This window comes from Heterodontus francisci, chromosome 11, assembly GCF_036365525.1.
Source record: "Heterodontus francisci isolate sHetFra1 chromosome 11, sHetFra1.hap1, whole genome shotgun sequence".
In the NCBI taxonomy this organism is placed as follows: domain Eukaryota; kingdom Metazoa; phylum Chordata; class Chondrichthyes; order Heterodontiformes; family Heterodontidae; genus Heterodontus; species Heterodontus francisci.
Window position 1 is genome coordinate 21,305,076 of NC_090381.1, and position 20,936 is coordinate 21,326,011.

A 20,936-nucleotide genomic window follows, 5' to 3' on the forward strand; every position below is an offset into this window, starting at 1 on the left:
AAACCTTTCAGGACTGAGATGAGGAGAACTTTCTTCACCCAGAGAGTGGTGAGCCTGTGGAATTCGCTACCACAGAATGCAGTTGAGGCCAAAACATTGTATGTTTTCAAGAAGGAGTTACATATAGCTCTTGGGTCTAAAGGGATCAAAGGGTATTGGGCAAAAGCCGGAACAGGCTACTGAGTTGGATGATCAGCCATGATCATAATCGAGCAGGCTCGAAGGGCCGAATGGCCTACTCCTGCTTCAATTTTCTATGTTTCTGTGTTTAACAAACTACACAGCACCAGCTTTGTGCTGTATTACAACCACTAGAACTCCACAATACCGCCAAGTTCAATACTGCGAATAATCAGGCCTGCAACTTTTTAGAAAGACATTTCCTCCCGAGAAGACTCTAATAATCTTCTGTAAACCACGAGCACGTACCGCTTGCAACTTTAAACTGCCTCTTAACCTTTTCTCTCTATCTATCCTTGTGTATGTAGTGTGGGTGAATATGTGTGTGAGTGAGGTTGCGATCATTTTGGAATTTGTTTCAAAAGAATTTTTTTTTAACCTATGAGAAAACCTGTTATTTGTCTGTTTATTTGCCCTAAATATACTTGGGGGCTAAAGCATCATTTTAACAAAACACAATTGCAGTCAGTTGGGAGGTGAACAGTGGGAATCACCCACACACCTTACCACCTGTCCATAACAATAGGTATAGAAATTTGTGGTGGGTGAGGCAGGGAGTGTTGTTGAAAAGGTTGAGGACTGATGGAATTACCTTTTCAGCACCAACATTTTGAAAACTCTGTCCAAATTAGTACGAGAGAACTGATTAGTTGATTGAAGCAGAAGGCCAGTGTTTCTATACTCACCACTCATAATTTTCCACTGAAAAATTGCAGAACTTTATCTGGGATGTTGGAAGGGAGGAACTGAGTTGAGATGAGGCATTGGGAAGCTTTGTGCTGCTGTGGCGGAAAAAATTGATAGCGAGCTACATGGAAACTGTTCTTCTGTATCTTATGGTTGACAGTCAGAGAGCAGCATTGACTGCAGGGTTGAGGACACCTGCTCTCTTGGTGAGTAGCACTGACAACTGCTCATCTGTCCATAGCACCTCTGGGACACAGGAATATGTTTTCCTTTCTCTCCATGCGCCTCTCCCCCCCCCCCCCCCCCCCACCATCCCCAACACTGAATTAAGCTCACTGTGCAAAGACTGCATTGGTTTTGAAAGATCAACATAAGAATTAGGAGCAGGAGTTTAATTAGCTGAGTTTTTTGGTGAGGTAACAGAGTATTGATGAGGGTAATACTGTTGATGTGGTCTATATGGACATCCAAAAGGCATTTGATAAAGTGCCACATAATACGCTTGCCAGCAAAGTTGAAGTTCATGCAATGAAAGGGACAGTGGTAGCTTCGATACGAAGTTGGCTGAATGACAGGAAACAGAGTAGTGGTAAATGACTGTTTCTCGGTTTGGTGGAAGGTATATAGTGGGGTTACCCAGGGGACAATATTAGGACCACTGCTTTTCTTGATCAATATTAATCTCTTAGACTTGGGTGTACAGGGCAAAATTTGCAGATGACACAAAACTTGTAAGTATTGTGAACTGTGAGGAGAATAATAGAGTATACAGATAGGCTGGTGGAATGGGAAGACACGTGGCAGATGGCACTTAATGCAGAGAAGTGTGAAGTGATGTATTTTGGTAGGAAGAACATGGAGAAGCAATATAAAATAAAGGATACAATTCTAAAGTGGGTGCAGGAACAGAGACACCTGGGGGTATCTGCACAAATCGTTGAAGGTGGTGGGGCAGGTTGAGAAAGTGGTTAAAAAGGCATAAAGGATCTGGGGCTTTATAAATAGAAGTATAGAGTACAAAAGCAAGGAAGTTATGATGAGCCTTTATAAAACATTGGTTCAATCTTAACTGGAGTATCGTGTCCAATTCTGGGTATCTCGCTTTAGGAAGGATAATGAAGGCTTTAGAGAGGGTTCGAAGTCTTAAGGGGCCTAGACAGGGTAGCTAGAGAGAAATTGTTACCATTGGCCGAAGGGTCGAGAACCGGATGATGCAGATTTTAGGTGATTTTATCAAAAGCACCAAAAGCGATATGACAAAATCTTTTGAATGTAGCGAGTGGTTAGGATCCGGAATGCAGTACCTGAGTGTGGAGGCAGATTCAATCGAGGCCTGCAGAAGGGAATTGTAAAAGCACCAAAAGAGAAAACAATTGTCGGTCTGCGGGGAAAGGGTGGGAGAGTGGGATAAGCTAAATTGCTCTTGCAGAAAGCTGGCAAGAAATTGACATGCTGAATGGCCATCTCCTGTGCTACAACCATTCTGTGATACTATGAGTAGGCTATTTGGCCCTTTGAGCCTGCTCTGCCATTCAACACGATCATGACTAACCACCTACCTGAACTCCACATTCCTGCACTATCCCCATATCCCTGAATTCCCTTTGTACCCAAAAATCTTTCGGCCTCTGTCTTGAATAAATTCAATGATTGAGCATCCACAACACTCTGGGGTAGAGAATTCCAAAGATTCGCAACTCTTTGAGTGAAGAAATTTCTTCTCATCTCAGTCCTAAATGGCCGACCCGTTATTCTAAGACTGTGACCCCATTTTTAAGATTCCCCATCCGGGAGAAACATGAACTGATCTGTTAAGTTGGAGTAGCAAAGGGCTCCCAAATATTCCAGGAGAGACTGGACGACAAATGAGTTTTCACCTGTGGAACTATGTTTAAATCCAGCCTTGATTGATGATGAGTAACCTCTCTTTGCTTGATGCTTATACTGGATGCTTGAAATCCATTCCCTAACATTAATGTCTGTTACTTTTTTAATGAGCATAAGAATTCAACCCAAAGAGAATTTTTCATGAATGCTAATTTTTTTTTCCCCTCCAGGCAAATATCACAGAAGTTGAAGTTTGCATTCCTGCCAAACTCCACAATTCTCTGATTGGTGCGAAGGGCCGCTTTGTCCGCTCCATCATGGAGGAGTGTGGAGGAGTGCACATCCACTTTCCCACTGAAGGGTCGGGCAGCGATACAGTCACCATCAGGGGATCTACTGAGGAGGTCGACAAGGCCAAGAAACAGCTCCTTCACTTGGCTGAGGAAAAGGTACTTTTATGGTATTAGGAGCAGGAGGTCTGCTGTACCAGGCTGCCAATCTCTGATGTGATTTAGAATAGAGATTTTGTGAACGTTATCGCATTCTTTCCTGCAGGCATGAGGTGTCAGCTGTGGCTTAGTGGATACCACTCACCTTTTGAGTCAGAAGGTTCTGGGTTAAAGTTCCATGCTACAGATTTAAGCTTATAATCCAGGCTGACACTCCAGTGCAGTACATAGGGAGTCCTGCACTGTTGGAGGTGCCATCTTTTGGATGCGATGTTAAACAAAAGCTCCATTGTCCCTCGGGTAGACATAAAGAAACTCGTGGCGCTATTTCTCCCCAGTGTCCTGGTTGTTATTTAACCCACAACCAACACCTTAAAAACAGGTGATCTGGTCTATCTCGTTGCTGCTTTTGGAATCTAGCTGTGTGTGAATTGGCTGACATGTTTCCTACATTATAACCGTGACTACCCTTCAACAATACTTAATTGGGAGTAAAGCACTTTGGGATGCCCTGAGGCTATGAAAGACACTATATAAATGCAGGACTGTCTTTTTATCGTGATGTAAACAAAGACCTGATTCATGCCACTTACCTACTCTTGGCCTAGGAAAGAAACAGGCCAACAAATAAATAATCCTAATTACACAAGTATGGGACATCAGAAACAAATAACCACTCACTTAATCTGGAAAAACAAATGCAAGAATCTTGAAACACCATTGAAGTGTCTCGAGACAGCAGCTGCGAAATTGCGTCGAAGTCTTGCACATTTAGACCAGGATTGTCCAACCTTTTCGTGTGGGGGGCCAAATTACAATTTCTGTCTCGCATAGGGGGCCAGTGAGACAATTTTGGAAAGATGAAGGCATTAAGAATTTATCTTCCTATTAATCAAAACAACAACAAAAGTGCATTTTTGTGAAGAAGCTTTAAGTGAGAAGATTAATTTATTGACTTACTTTCTCGTCACTATGTTGAACACTGATTTAGTGAAATACCTGGCATTTTTTTATACTTGCGCAAGTAGTCAATGTTTGCTCACAAACTTGTAGCGATGCGGTGTATTCTGGATAGATGTCCATCTGTTAGGTGTGTCCACTTTTCTCTCAGTCTCTGTTTCTCTCTGTCACTCTCTCTCTTTTCTTTTCCTTCCCTCCCTCCCCGGCACCCCCTCCTGTGCTCTCCTTTTGAGGTTCCGAAGAGGGGACAGAAAATGATGAAATTGAATCTTTATGTCAACGCAGTGCATTTGATTGTAGAGAGGACCAAGAGAGTATAGGGCTCAACAGTTAAGTCTTTTAAAAGGAATAGAGAAGGATGTACGGAGAGCAATAATATAGCCCCAGTAAAAGAAAGTGGTATGTAATGGCTGCACTATTCTGGAGTTGAAGGCAACTGCTCTGTGGCAAAGCTGTATCCAGTGAAACATCTTGCCTACTTTGGATCGGAATCATTTCTGTCTTCATTCTGAGCTTTAACAGGCCTCAGGTCAGCCCTGTCTCGCCCCTGTAACCATTACTACCCACCACCCCCACCGAATCATCCTGAATAATATACATTTCTTTTATGCAGCAAATCAAGAACCACACCAGGGAGCTGCACGCCAAGCCAGAGTACCACAAGTTCCTGATTGGACGCGGCGGCGCCAACATCCGTAAGGTGCGGGATAACACGGGTGCCCGAATCATTTTCCCTACAGCAGACGACAAAGATCAAGAGCTGATCACCATCGTTGGTACGGAGGAAGCTGTCAAAGAGGCTCAGAAAGAACTGGAAGTCCTCATAAAGAACCTGGTAAGACTTGTTCTGCCTCAGACCGGACACTGATTTTCTGTGATTATTTCCTTTTTTTTTGGTTGTTTTCCCGCAGGCATCAACTTGTGCTGGGGTGTAAATCCATATTTGGTGTGGTTTCCCCACTCCATCAAATACTTCAACCCAGTGGCCATGTGAGCCTTGACTATGGATGCTGGCATATTCAGCCTGGCTGCTCAGTCACTGAGTATATTCAAGGCTGAGATCAGTAGATTTTTGGGCTCTAGGGGAATTTGGGGATCAGGTGGAAAGTGAAGACAAGGTCAAAGGTTAGCCATGATCTTATTGAATGGTGGAGCTAGCTCGAGGGGCAGTGTAGGTTACTCCTGTTCCGATTTCTTAGGCCCTTGGGGACCATCACTGCCTAGATCTACCCTGTAACTTCCATATCCTTTCCACAGGAGGTTAAATGGTGATTCCTCTGCCCAGTCCAGAGATGCTGAGACCAGTTATGCTCTGACTGTGATCCTGCTAATATAGCATAGGCTGTGGAGCAAATGTGGGACTTGCTACTCTTTGTAGCTCTGTAGTTTACCATGTGGTAAATTTATCCACTGGACCCATTGCATGAGCCTGTTCCTGTTGCTCAAATAGCAGAATGGGGTGAGGCAGGAACCTTCAAAAAGGGGGCAATATGGAAGGAGAGGCCCTAAACAAGAAGCATCCTCTTAAAAAGAGAGCTGTGATGCATGTAAAAGCTGAAGAGATGATGGGTATTGGGAGACAAAATGGTGACACAAGACAGCAATGCAGACCACCCACTAAACCCAAATGTTGACTGATGCAAAGGGAAAAAGGAGAACTTGAGTCTGCAGTTTGGAGTGATACTGCAAATCCAAATGTAAGCAGGCTGTAGCTTATCTACAGACATTGTCAGCTGCTTTGGCAGTCTTCTCATTCTAAATTTTCAAACTATATAACTAATGTAAAATGGAACATACTATAAATGATTCTCGGTGTGAAATGAATTCCTTTACTATTTCTCAATCTTAATCTCTTAACACAGGCGCCTTGTTGCGCAGAGTTAGACACAGATTGCAATAAGGTGGAGGTGGGGAAGGAATTCTTCACTGCACTCATTTCTTGCTGTTGCAGGACAATGTTATAGAGGATGCAATGACTGTTGACCCCAAGCACCACCGATACTTTGTGATACGTCGCGGGCAAGTTTTGCGGGAAATTGCGGATGAATACGGCGGTGTGATGGTCAGCTTCCCTCGTACTGGAACTCAGAGTGACAAGGTGACGCTAAAAGGTGCCAAAGATTGTGTGGAGGCTGCCAAGAAACGCATGCAAGAGATCATTGAGGATCTGGTAGGGGAGAGTTCAATATTATCTTTTTTTTGATATCTCTAATCTCTCACCCTGGCAGTAATTATAAAGTCCCATTAAGACGGTATGAGTACCAGGTGTTGGGTTTGATTCAAATGGCTTCATGACATAGTAGCTGGTGCCCGTTTTTGAAAACTTGCAAGGAAATTCTCCTTATCCAATTTTAAAATACAGGACATTTTATATCCTGTTCAACTCCATTCTCTCTACAAACATGTTGCCATCCAAATAATTCATTGTTCTCATTTTTATTATGTTTGATCCAGTAAGATTGGATTTACTTTGTATTCCAGTATACACTTGAGATATAAGTACATTGGGTACACCTGCTCACAGAGGAATGGGTTAAGTGGTACCTACTATACCAAGTGGGATTGCAAAGTACTATAGTATCTGATCCTGAATCTAGCAGCTTAATGTGGCTGACGTGACTGGATTATTCTGCCCTTGCGTTTGCGAGCCTGGTAAAACCACGCCAAGCATTGTGATGTGACACTAGCTTTAACTGCAATTATTTCATTATCGTATCGGTCTCCCTTTGAGTGAATGCATTCCTACCTTCCTCTCCTGGCTACGTTAACCCATACTAAGGTCTGGTTGCATGGATGCTGGCAGTTCTCCAGTCTGTCCTCCGAGTGAAGGGCCTTGCCACTCAACCCATCCCAACACTGCCCTTCCTCTCTGTGCATTTGTATTTTTGGGGGGTGTTTACACTAGATATTCTAATTGGGTTCAGTGTCATCTGTCATTCTTCTAACTATACCTTGCTTCCTCTATGAACCACAGTGAATCTGCTTATATTCTAGTCGTGAGGTTCAGAGGTAGAGCAGAGAACTTTTCTTACTGTACTCTGGCTCACTGAAATATATCACATGCCACCAAATGATGTTCTCTCCAGGAGAGTGAAGAATCTGCACTCTTTTTCTATACCTTAGACAAGGCTATAAAGTGCATGAAGATTTATTGACAGTTAAACATGTAAATGAATAGTAGTACAAGCTGTAGATTTATAGAAATTGCAAATTATACTATTTGGTTGGACTTAAACACAACAAAAGTGCCTTCTCCTGAGCTAACTCAATATTAAACTAATGCTTGAACCACAGTTCGTTTCGTGTGGCCTATGCCATTATGGAGTCACCTGACCCTTCCTTTATCACTGTGTTCCAGACTGACCAACTGGCTGGCTTAGTGCAATACTGCCGAAGAGGTATCATTAAAAAAAAAAATTAAAAACCATCTCTTAGGTGGTCACATATTCACCGGAATTACAACTGTTTGACCACACTAAGTGATCATTCCTTTCTATTTTTTTACCTGATAGAGATGGCGAAAATTAATTGAATAGTACAGCACCTATCATGTAAGTGCCAGGATGATGGAGGGTGAACGAGATAGACTTTGGTCTTTTTATGTCAAGCAATTCCTATGTTCCTCAGCAGATTGGTGTTGGGAAATATGTTGCTTGGGGATAATGCATTTTGAGTAATCCTGGCATATATCATACTGTGATTGTATCCTCTGCGACTCAAATTGGTTATATATATAATGTGACTAGCAAAAAAGACACCAGCAAATGACCAGCACAGAAAAATGCTTCATTTGTGTTGCATCAGCAATGCCTGACACTTTCTAACAAGCATCTTTCAACAGGAATCATGTGCATAGAACTCTGGTTAATATTTACTACCCAAATAAACCCCTTTACCACTACTCTAGCTGAGATCCACTAACTTCTCTCTAACCTGCAACCTCTGGGCTCTGTATCTCGGCAGGCAATGCACATTCCGTAAGCCATCTTTTATAAATAAAAATACTGACAAAATTTGAGGCCGCTGCCTTTTGGCTCCCATCAGCAACTTTGACCTTGAGTTCATGACTTCCCCACCATAATCTTCTGCCTAGTCAGTGAGCCCACAAGTACTGCTTCCTCTCCTGCCCAATCCACTCCATAACCAAAACAGTTTGCTTCCATCTCCTCAACATTGCCTCCTATTGACTATCTCTCTCTTTCTGCCATAAGCCTCACTACGCTGAGGCGTGATTTTTTGCAATGTCCTTTTGGCTGGCCTCTTTGCATCAACCCTACACAATAAAGGCTGGCTCGGGTCTGCAGATGAAGCCCGACCCGAGCCCAACAGAATCACATCTGAGCCGAGCTCGACCCGATCCAAGTCCTTCCATTTTTATTCCCGCACCCAACCCGACCATCAGTTAACCTACCTGCCGTTTTTCAGTTAGTTGCTGATCTGCACAAGCTTAAAATAACTAACAAAACCACCTTTCTAGTCCAAAAATTAAATTAACAATGGAGCCACTTACCTGAGATAGAGCGTGTCCGACCCGACCCGAACCCAACACATGTTCGGGTCGGGTAGCCAGCCTTTACTACACAAGCTTAAATTATCTAAAAATACCGCAGTCACATCCTCACTCATACAGAATCCATTGCCCAGTCTCTACTCTGAGCTCCACCAACTCTCTCCATTATGTTAGTTGCATCCTTGTTTTGAATTTTCCATGGTCTCTCACCCTGCCATATTGATTCTTCCTGTCTCTTGTACATACCCTTTACTTCCCTAACACTTCCCTAACACTCTCTGCCTCTTGCTGCACTGTCAACCACCACACTGCCGCCCTCTGGCATTCTCCACGCAGTTCCCTGAACACTGGAATGAATGTCCATTTTTACTGTGGGGCGTAAAATAGCTGGGAGGGGATTGATTTGCTGCCATCTGTTTTGCACGCACCACAAAAGGTTAAACTACACACCCTTTTTTTTTTTCAAAAATCTGCTCTCAAAAGTCCCTTTGTTTGACCTTGACTTTGGTCCCCCAACCCAGCCTCTCTCTTAGCTTCCTCCTGACCTATGTTCCATATCCTTGTCGTAAATCGCTCCGAAACATCATGCACGTGGGTGTAAAGGCTGAAGTATGTTGTATTGAGACTAATTAATATTTCTGTTTTGATACAGGAAGCTCAGGTAACCATCGAGTGTGTAATTCAGCAGAAGTTCCATAGGATGGTGATGGGTGCTAAAGGCTTGAATGTGCAACAGATCACCAAGGACCACAATGTACAGATCAAATTCCCTGAGCGCGAGGAGAATCCAGGTACTGCTACTGCATTCCTACCGCTCAGTGCTGTGAGCACTGATGTTACTGCATTCCATACTTAATCTAATTCTAAATACATTGCTTGCTGGTCGCTTATATTTGCAATTACAGAAATAGGCCATTCGGCTCAATTGGTCTGTGCTGATATTTATACTCCACATGAGGTTCCTCCCACCTTACTTCATCTTGCCTGTCCTTCTATTCCTTTCTGCCCTAATACTTATCTAGATTCCCCATAAGCTGTCCTGTTGTATGATAAAAGGGAGATGCTGTTATTAGCAGAAATGGGCGCTTCTACAAACTGGCACATAAAAAAAAAATTATGGGAAAAAATAAAGGCAATCAGTAATACTGTCACAAATACATGCCCCATAATCAGTAAATTAAAACTGACATATTTGCTCATTTATATCCCCTTAGTATCTCCAGTTCTGACAGTACTCTGCCCATTCATTTCTAAGGCTTTTGTCATAGGATAAAAATATTATCTTTTTTAACCCAGCAGCTTGCATTTCCACGACTGTCTTAATGCCTGGCTGCTATTGGAAATTTCTTACAAGCTTGCTCCTTCATGGCAAGAGGCATCCACATAAATTATTCCAGTGGAAGATGCTATTGAATTCTAAAAATGCATTGTCTAATCTAAAGGTCCTCAGACAAGCTAATATTTATAGGAATTACAGATACATGTATTGTGCACTTAGTAAAATGATACTTGAAAGGGTAGTTAGCTGTGATTCAGAGAGACACCATCTCAGAGGAGACATTTTGGTTCTCATTCTGGAGCGTGGAAGCTTGGATCTGGAGGTCACCATCTTGGGGGGAGAAAAATGATTGAAACAAAATCAAATGGGTATCTTCTTCCTGGTGAGCGGGAAGGAGAGACCATCAGGAGGAGAGTATCTCTTTGTGGGGGGGGGAGGGGCATTAGTCCATTTTATAGTGGCTCCATCTCTGTGATATTGCCCATCCCTGCGGAAACCCTCATCCATGCTTTTGTTACCTCCAGATTTGACTATTCCAATGCTATGCTAGCCAGCCTCCCATCTTTCAATCTCCATAAACTCAAGCTCATCCAAAACTCTGCTGCCATTATCCTAACCCACAGCAAGACCCTTGCACCCATCACCCTGGTGCTCGCTGACCTACATTGTGTCAGTCTCCAATGCCTCAATTTTAAAATTCTGTTTCTGGGGTTCAGATCTGCTCATGGCCTTGCCCTCCCTCTCTCTGTACCTTCCAGTTCCAAGGACTCTGTGCTCTTCTGATTCTGATCTCTTGTGTGTCCCCCACATACTTCACCCCACCATTGGCAGCCATGTTTCAACTGTCTAGACCCCAAGCTCAGAAATTCAGTCCATAAACAACTCCCCCTTTTCAACCTCTTTTTCTTTAAGATGCTCCTTAAGTCCTACCTCTTTGATCAAGCTTTCACCTGTCCTTATGTCTCCTCCTCTGTCTCAGTATAAATGTTTATCTGATTACGTTTCTAAGTGCCTTGGGATGTTAAAAGTGCTATAAAATACAATTTGTTGTTTGTTTTTAAGGCAAATCTCTTGGGGAAGAAAACACAGTCCTGTTGTCATTCTCTTTGATCTCCCCTAGTATTGTGAATATTTTTGACTGCCTTCCTAATTGTCACCTTTTTCCCTTGTGTGGAGGCAGCAAAATGCAGTTTACAGTCTATATTAGTGGGGTCTGTAAAGTGTGCCCAGAATCACAGGTGGACAAGCCATGCATTGGAATAAAACGCATTCAGTCTGACCTGCTCTGTTTTTCACAGCACACGAGCAGCAAGTCCATGAGAATGGAGAGACTAATGGAGAGGTTAAGGAGGTCGATCCCTCTGTACCCCGGAAAAATGACATCATTATCATTTCTGGGCGGAAGGAGCGATGTGAGTCAGCCAGAGATGCTTTGCTGGTACGTTTTAAACAGTGACTGCTGCTTCAATAGGGGAGAGAGGCTGAGAGTACATAATAGAAGCCCAATAGTCAAACAAAGGATGTAATAATATAGCAGGCTGCTAGAGGGCTGTAATAATATAATAACACAACCGATGACAAACTTCCAAAGAAAATAATTTAATCAATTTTTGTTTTTCAGCTTGTGAAGTAAAATCAAATACAAGAACAAGTGCAGAAGGCATTATCCCACTTATTTAACAGTTTACAGATAGAGGAATTCCATGATGATGCTTCTGTTGTCACCAATAGTAAATTCTAGCTCTGGACTCTAGGACAAAGGCACTTTCTCATTTTTGATGCTTTCTTATAGGCACTGGTTCCTGTTACAATCGAAGTAGAGGTACCCTTTGACCTGCATCGTTATATCATTGGCCAGAAGGGAAGTGGTATACGCAAGATGATGGAGGAGTATGAGGTAAAAACTTGCTGTGCTAATCTGTAACTGGCAGTCTGAAACTGAGACAGTTTGCTCCGTTCAAGTGGATTTACCCCTCTCTGTCAGTCTGAAAGTCAGTATTGTTGAGCAGTTCATTGTGGGGTCATTTATAGTTAAACCTGCACTATCCTGGAAACATAAAACTTTATACAGAAATTTGCTGTTTGACCCCTCTAGCCTGTTCTCTGAGGGAACTGTCCACCTAGACCCATTGGCTTGCTGTATGCCGGGATCTTTTTTCAAATATTTATCCATTTCCCATTTAAAAGGTATTATGGATTCTGCATCCAATGCTGTTTCTGGCAGGCCAAATCAAACCACCGGTGTTATATTTTGAAAAAAAGAGCTAACCTCTCCCTTTTAATCTTTTATGATGAATTTATACCCTCCAGATACCAACTCCCCAACCGCTGGACATAGCTTCAAAACCCTTCGCTAATTTTGCTAACTCATGTTGGATCTCCTCCTGATTCCCCTGCTCTAGTGAAAAGGACCCCTGTTTCTCTAGTCGCTCGTCATACCTCATCCCCGAACACACAATTTACTGGAAAGGTCCCTGAATTGTAATATGGAACTGGAATCTTAATTATTTCTCCTTCCCCAGCCTGTGGACACTGAGACCAGTTGTGACACCCTTTCACTGCTCCATGGTTACTTTTCTTTAAAAAAGAATTGTATATAAATTTACTTTTAGATTTTATAGCTATTAAATTGCCATCTTGATCAAATTGGGCCCAAATCTTCATAGCCAGGAGAAGTGGTGGATTTTATAATTATGTTGTCCCTGTCACTGTAACCTCTCACTCCCTTAGAAATGGACTTGAGTATGGACATGTAGCAACATAGGCTCAGGATCATCCAACATGTGATACCCCTGTCGAGCTAATAAGTAGTTCCCTACCTGGCATCCATACCCCTTAAAGATAAAGCTAAATAAAATATTCTTTAAAAAAGATTGAGCTGATGGTGTTTGTCTCACTGGATTTGAGCAACTCTGGGTCAGTTCCCTAGCCTGTCATGAGTTACTGGTCTGGCATTGAAGTCCTTGGTGATGAGGATGGGCTCCAAGAGCTATGGCTGTTTACTTTAACATAAGAAATAGGAGCGGAGGAGACTATATGACCCCTTGAGCCTGCTCTGCCATTCAATACAATCATGGCTGGCCTACTGCCTCCATTCCATTTTCCTGCTTGCTCTCCATATCCCTTGATTTCCTGTCTATCTGTCTATCCCAGCCTTAAATCTATTCAATGATGGAGCATCCACAACCCTCTGAGGTACAGAATTCCAAAGATTCACACTAAATAGGTAAATAGGTTGATAGGTAAATTAGCCATTGTAAATTGCCCCTAGTGTAGGTAGATGGTAGGAGAATGGTGGGGATGTGGTAGAGAATATGGGGTTAATGCAGGATTAGTATAAATGGGTGGTTGTTGGTCGGCACAGACTCGGTGGGCCGAAGGGCCTGTTTCAGTGCTGCATCTCTAAATAAATAAATAAAATAAAAGCAAAATACTGCAGATGCTGGAAACCTGAAATAGAAACAAAAAGTGCTGTAAGTACTCAGCAAGTCAGGCAGCATCTGTGGAGAGAGAAACAGAGTTAATGTTTCAGCTTGATAGTAGAACCAAAGAAAAGATACGTCACAGAAAGATGCCATTCGGCCTATCACGTCTGCACCAGCTGAAAAAGCTAGCCACCCAATCTAACCCCACATAATCTTTCATCCGAACCATTCTTGCTGTGTTCCTTGCACATGTACCCCTAAGTCCCTCTGAAGTTTAGAAGTTTGACGCCTTTAAAAAAAAAACTCTGCTTTTCTATTCTTACTACCAAAGTGAATAACCTTACGCTTCCCCACATTATACTCCGTCTGCCACTTTGTTGCCTACTCACTTAACCTGTCTATATATCTTTGCAGCCTCTTTGTGTCCTCCTCACGCCTTACATTCCCATCTAGCTTTGTGTCGTCTGCAAACTTAGTTACATTACTCTTGGTCTCCTTGTCTAAGTCATTAATATAGATTATAAATAGTTGAGACCCCAGAACTGATCCTTGCAGCACTCCACTAGTTATAGCCTGCCAACTTGAAAATGTCCCGTTTATCCCTACTCTTTGCTTCTTTTCCATTAATCAAGTCCATGCACCCTTTCCTTGTGTGTTAACATTTTGTGTGGTACCTTATCGAATGCCTTTTGGAAATCCAAGCATCTACTGGTTCCCCTTTATCTACCCCATTAGTTACATCCTCAAAAGACTTTTGTAAAACCATATTGACTTTTTGTTAGCATACTTTGACTTTCTAAGTGCATTGTTAAGACCTTAATAATCGATTCCAGCATTTCCCCCACAACTTTGGGACATGCAGGGATAGAATTGAATCATCTCTCCATTTTAAACCCGTAGTCTAGTGCGTGGTTTCTTTGAATTGTATAGACATAGTAGGACTAGAAGGCATATGTAAAAGGTGTAGATAAGGAGTTGGGTTGAATGCCAGGAAGAATTTATAACCGACTACTGAAACATGAGATGAGTGAAGAGTTGCAGCGCTCTTTTCAAAGGGGACTGGAGAGAATAAGGCATTTTAGTTTGGAGGGGGTCGCTCTTAATTAGCTGTGATTGAAGTGATAATACCTACGGTGGTCTCCTAGAGTCTTATTTGACTATTTTAGGGAATCAAAGAGGAATTTCCCACAATCTTTTTGAATTGATTGCAGATTTCCCTTTTCCCAATTGGTTGGTAGGTCATGGGTTGGGTAAGTGGTGTACATGATTGTACCATTGCTTGGATAGATTGGGCTCAATAAGCCTAATGGCCTTTGCTCATCCTTGAGTTCACATGTTAATATTCACTTAATGGAGCCACTCAGGACACATGCAGTCCCTTCTGATAATCTGTGTCATCAGAGCGGCTAAGGCAGGACGCTTTCAGGACTTCCTACTGGTGCTATCAATTTTAAAACATATGTTTTACATTTTGTGGTCATATTAGACATGGGGAAAATTAATTAAAATCACCCTTCTAATTAGGGACTGGTGACATTGCTTGTGAAAAACTTTACCTGGGCCCATGTCCCATGTTTTAAGGTGTAAAATGCATCAAGTCTGGCTTTTTACATTGAAAACTGTCCATAGTCCATAATTTGAGAGTGCCTGTCGTTTCAGAATGTCTCTTGTATCGTTTATAATGTGAAATATTTTGGACTGTTAGGGAATGTCTGTAGGACCAGGTTTCACTGTATTTTAATTCAAAAACATGTTGCATGACCCTTCCTTCCCCTTTTGGAATACAGATAACATTGTGTGAGACGGACTGGTGAACACAACCAGGACAATATAGATTGGCTGGTAAGATGGGCGGAGCAGTGGCAAATGGAATTTAATCCTGAGAAGTATGAGATGATGCATTTTGGGAGGACTAACAAGACAAGAGAATATACAATGGATGGTAGGACCCTAGGAAGTACAGAGGGTCAGAGGGACCTTCGTGTACTTGTTCATAGATCACTGAAGGCAGCAGCACAGGTAGATAAGGTGGATAGGAAGGCATATGGGATACTTGCCTTTATTAGCCGAGGCATAGAATATAAGAGCAGGGAGGTTATGATGGAGCTGTATAAAACACTGGTTAGGCCACAGTTGGAGTACTGTGTACAGTTCTGGTCACCACACGATAGGAAGGATGTGATTGCACTGGAGGGGGTGCAGAGGAGATTCATCAGGATATTGCCTGGGCTGGAGCGTTTCAGCTATGAAGAGAGACTGGATAGGCTAGGGTTGTTCCTTGGAGCAGAGAAGGCTAAGGGTGGACATGATTGAGATATACAAAATTATAAGGGCACTGATAGATTAGATAGGAAGAAACTTTTTCCCTTAGCGGAGGGGTCATTAACCAGGGGGTGTAGATTTAAGGTAAGGGGCAGGAGGTTTAAAGGGGATTTGAGGAAAAATGATTTCACCCAGTGGGTGGTTAGAATCTGGATCGCACTGCTTGAAGAGGTGGTAAAGGCTGGAACCATCACAACATTTAAGAAGTATTTAGATTAACACTTGAAATGCCATAGCATACAAGGCTATGGGCCAAGTGCTGGAAATTGGGATTAGAATAGGTAGGTACTTGGTCAGCACAGACACGATGGGCCGAAGGGCCTGTTTCTGTGCTCTGACTCTAAGACTCTAAATGAAAATATAGAGAAAATTTAGTCTTGGAGTCATAGAGAGATACAGCACTGAAACAGGCCCTTCAGCCCACCAAGTCTGTGCCGACCATCAATCACCCATTTATACTAATCCTGCATTAATCCCATATTTCCTACCACATCCCCAGCTTCCCTCAAATCTCCTACCACCTACCTACACTAGTGGCAATTTACAATGGCCAATTTACCTATCAACCTGCAAATCTTTGGCTGTGGGCGGAAACCCATGTAGTCACAGGGAGAACTTGCAAACTCCACACAGGCAGGAGCTGTGAGGCTGCGGTGCCGCCCCAAGTTAGTATTGCTAACTTTTTTTCCTAATTTTTTAAAAATTTAGGTGAACATTGCTGTCCCCCCTCCTGAGGAGCAATCTGACACCATTAAAATCACCGGTTTGGCTTCTCACCTGGACCGAGCTCGGGAAGGACTGAATGAGCGGGTCAAGGAATTGCAGATGGAGCAGGAGGACCGGGTAAGCATGCTCCGTTGCCAAATAGGTGATTCAAGACATCTAAATTTACATGTGTGTAAACATCTCAAAGTTACCATTGCTCATGCCAGGCCAGTGCCCTTGGTGTATTCCAGATACCCTAACATGGCTTGTAGTGAGTGGCATCCTACAGTTTCATAATCTGGTGGGACAGTTACATTTGGAGAGGCAGGTAGAGGAGAACCTGTAAAAATCATTGCATGAAGTGCAGAGTGCTTGGATTATAATAACCGCAAACATTTTAAAAGGGTTGTTAACCCACAACCAACAGATCAGATCTAAACTCTGCAGTCCTGCTACATCCAGTCATGAATGGTGGTAGACATTTGAACAACTAACCAGAGGAGGAGGCTCCATAAATATCCCCATCCTCAATGATGGGGCAGCCCAGCACATCAGTGCAAAAGATAAAGCTGAAGCATTTGCAACAATCTTCAGCCAGAAGTGCCGAGTGAATGATCTATCTCGGCCTCCTCCTGAGGTTCGCAGCATCACAGATGCCAGTCTTCAGCCAATTCGATTCACTACACGTGATATCAAAAAAATGACTGAAGGCACTGGATACTGCAAAGGCTATGGGCACTGACAACAACCCAGCTGTAGTACTGAAGACTTGTGCGTCAGAACTAGCTGCGCCCCTAGCCAAGCTGTTCCAGTACAGTTACAACTCTGGCATCTACCAGATAATGTGGAAAATTGCTCAGGTATGTCCTATCCACAAAAAGCAGGACAAGTCCAATCTGATCAATTACTGCCCCATCAGTCTACTCTCGATCATCAGCAAAGTAATGAAAGGTATCATCGACAGTGCTATCATGTGTCACTTAAACAGCAATAACCTGCTCACTGATGTTCAGTTTGGGTTCCGCCAGGGCCACTCGGCTCCTGACCTCATTACAGCCTTGGTCCAAACATGACAAAAGAGACAAACTCGTGAAGTGAGAGTGACTGCCGTGGATATCAAGGCAGCATTTGACCGAGTATGACATCAAGGAGCCCTTGCCAAACTGAGGTCAGTGGGAATCGGGGGGAAAACTCCACTTGTTGGAGTCATACCTAGCACTAAAGAAGATGGTTGTCGGAGGCCAATCATCTCAGCCCCAGGATATTGCAGCCGGGGTTCCTCAGGGTAATGTCCTTGGTCCAACCATCTTCAGCTGCTTCATCAGTGGCCTTCCCTCCATCATAAGGTCAGAAGTGGGGATGTTCGCTGATGTTCGGTACCATTCGCAACTCCTCAGATACTGAAGCGGTCCGTGTCCGTATGCAGCAAGACCTGGACAACATTCAAGCTTGGGCTGATAAGTGGCAAGTAACATTCGCACCACACAAGTGCCAAACAGTGACTATCTCCAATAAGAGAGCATCTAATTATCTTCCCTTGACAGTCAACTGCACTATCATTGCTGAATTCCCATTATCGACACCCTGGGGGTTGCCATTGATCAGAAACTGAACTGGAGCAGGAAAGTAAATACTGTGGCTACAAGAGCAGGTCAGAGGCTGCGAATTCTGCGTGAGTAACCCAACTCCTGACTCCCCAAAGCCTGTCCACCATTTGCAAGGCACAAGTCAGGAGCGTGATGGAATGCTCTCCACTTGCCTGGATTTGAATGCAGCTCCAACAACACTTGGGAAACTTGATGCCATCCAGGACAAAGCAGCCTGCTTGGTTGGCAGCCCATCTACCACCTTAAACATTCACTCCCTCCACCACCAATGCACAGTGGCAGCAATGTGTACGATCTACAAGATGCACTGCAGCAACTCGCAGCGTTTTATTTGACAGCACCTTCCAAACCCATGACCTCTTCCACCTAGAAGAACAAGGGCAACAGATGCATGGGAACAACACCACCTGCAAGTTCCCCTCCAAGCCACACACCATCCTGACTTGAAAATATAATCACCGTTCCATCACTGTTGCTGGATCAAAATCCTGGAACTCCCTCCCTAACAGTACTGTGGGTGTACCCGTACCGGATAGACTGCAGCAATTCAAGAAGGCAGCTCACCACCATCTTCTCTCAAGGGCAGTTAGGGATCGGCAGCAAATGCTGGCCTTGCCAGCTACGCCCACATCCCATGGAAGAATAAAATTTTTAAAGAGTTAAGTTATGAGGACGGTTTGCATATACTAGGCTAATGTTCCCTTGATTATCGAAGATTGAGTGATCTAATTTGAGGTGTTTAAGATGATTGAAGTAGTTGATAGGGTAGATAGAGAGAAACTATTTCTTCTGGTGTGACTGTCCTGTACAAGGGGGCATAACCTTAAAATTAGAGCTGGGCCATTCAGGCGTGATAGCAGGAAGCACTTCATATAAAGGGCAGTGGAAATCTGGAACTCTCTCCCCTGTTGATGCTGGGGGCCCAGTTGAAAATTTCAAAACTGAGATTGATAGTTTTTGTCAGGTATGGGTATTAAAGGTTGCAAAACCAAGGTTTAAGCTAGCTTCCTGTTATATTGGGTTTGAAGTATTTTCTTTCCTGTATTTGTAATCCCTCTCGGAAGAGCTGATTCGGGGAGGGGCTTCAAGAATCTGAGAAGACCACTGCTAATTATCATCGTGTCATTGCCACACATGTTGTGTAGGGCTTCTAGGTCATGTGATCTGATTGAGATGCATTAATTTTCATGCTGTTGTGTACAATTAAAGTCTGAAGCAGTGTTGTGAATGCTGAGGGTTTGATTTCAATATCAGTAATTTGATGAACAGCACCACCTCTGATGCTCAGTACATTGTGTATACTTCCTCAAACAGAGGTTCAACTCCCTTTTTGAATTGCTAATCATGACTCAGACTGGTAAAGGCTAGGCTCTGATTTTGGTTGAGCTATATCTGTGGGAGAGGGTTTGAAGTAATACAGATGCCTGGAGCAGAGAATGTATTTTTTAAAATATGAGCAAAGTCTGGCACCGTATGGAGTTGTCCAACTAAGTTACGGTTGACTTGTTCTCTCCTACAGGCTCTGAGAAGCTTCAAATTGACAATCTCTGTGGATCCTCGATATCATCCAAAGATCATCGGCAGGAAAGGTGCAGTTATTACTCAGATTCGCATGGATCACGACGTCAACGTGCAATTCCCTGACAAGAATGATGAAAATCAGGTAAGGACCCGTCCCTCCGACCCCGACACAGTTTGGGTACGGACCCCTCCCTCTGACCCTGACAACAGTTTGGGTACGGACAACCTTGTAAGAATATAACATAAGAAAAAATCCCATTTGGCTCTTTGAGCCTGCTTCGCCATTCAGTAAGATCATGGCTGATCACAGAATTACAGAGTCACAGAATTGTTATAGTGTAGAAGCAGGCCATTTGGCCCATCTTGTCTGCACCGGATTTCCAAATGAGCAAATGTTGTTTCTCAACTCCACATTCAATGGTTGACCCATTATTCTGAGGCTGTGACCCCTACCTCTAGACTTCCCAGCCAGGGGAAACAGCTTTCCAGTTGGGCAGAGTGGCCTGTTTCTGTGCTGCTAATTCTTTGTAACATTGAAATCCATGTTGGAGGGAGCATGGTGACCCAAGTCTGCTGGCATTCAGGAAGGTCAACACTACAGTTCACTGCTGACTGGAGCGAGGACACCTTGTTATGGTAAGGTTGGTGTTGCAAGGTGAAGGGAAAAGTCAGTGGCCTTGCTCGGCAAGGCAGACATTACGTCATGCTATAGTGCATGAACATGGTCTATCTGTTGCTCTTAACTTCTGCTTGTTTCTCTGCTTTAGGATCAGATAACTATCACAGGGTATGAAAAAAATACAGAAACTGCCAAGCAAGCCATCATGAAAATTGTGTCTGAGCTGGAGGAGATGATATCCGAGGACATTACTCTCAACCACAGAGTCCATGCCCGTATTATTGGTGCCCGTGGGAAAGCCATCCGAAAGATCATGGAGGACTACAAGGTGAGCTGACCTGTTGAATTCTAGCATGAGTGATTACAAATGATTCTACACCTGAGGCCAAAATCAACTGTTATGCTGAGGGCAAAACCAGAAAGGGCAGTGTTCCGATTGGGGGAAAAAACATACATTTATGGTTGCAACTGCCCTGCAATTGTGGAGCAATGGTTCTTGCTTCTGATCACCATTCAGCTACTGCTACTGGAGAGTGCACTGGTGTGGATAAAGTCTGGATCTGACTCAGCTGTAATGTCCACATATTCCATTGTCACGATGAGTTACCATACCAGCACTTCCTGTCCAGGTTCACACCTGAAGCATGGGAACTTAGCTGAGGATCTCTCATCAAAGCTTCCCATCTGCACTGTGACTAGGTGGGGAGGGTTGGGCAATGGCAGCGTGTGACTGGGGGTGGGGAGGGGGCGGGGGTGGTTGAGCAATGCAATGTGTCACAGTGGGGGGGGGGCGGTTGGGCAATGCAGTGTGTCACGGGGGGGGGGGTGGGGCGCGGTGTTTGGAA

At 43.5% G+C, this 20,936-nt stretch overlaps 1 protein-coding gene across 1 annotated transcript in view; it reads left to right on the plus strand.

Annotated features, from left to right (window-relative positions):
• Nucleotides 1-20,936, plus strand: part of hdlbpa (high density lipoprotein binding protein a) — a 112,687-nt gene that overhangs the window by 83,249 nt on the left and 8,502 nt on the right. The window contains exons 17-25 of the mRNA XM_068041781.1: nucleotides 2,925-3,143; nucleotides 4,717-4,938; nucleotides 6,055-6,273; nucleotides 9,266-9,404; nucleotides 11,191-11,330; nucleotides 11,685-11,789; nucleotides 16,348-16,482; nucleotides 19,471-19,614; nucleotides 20,240-20,419. Coding sequence (XP_067897882.1) covers nucleotides 2,925-3,143; nucleotides 4,717-4,938; nucleotides 6,055-6,273; nucleotides 9,266-9,404; nucleotides 11,191-11,330; nucleotides 11,685-11,789; nucleotides 16,348-16,482; nucleotides 19,471-19,614; nucleotides 20,240-20,419 — 1,503 coding nt within the window. The remainder of the gene's footprint in view (nucleotides 1-2,924; nucleotides 3,144-4,716; nucleotides 4,939-6,054; nucleotides 6,274-9,265; nucleotides 9,405-11,190; nucleotides 11,331-11,684; nucleotides 11,790-16,347; nucleotides 16,483-19,470; nucleotides 19,615-20,239; nucleotides 20,420-20,936) is intronic.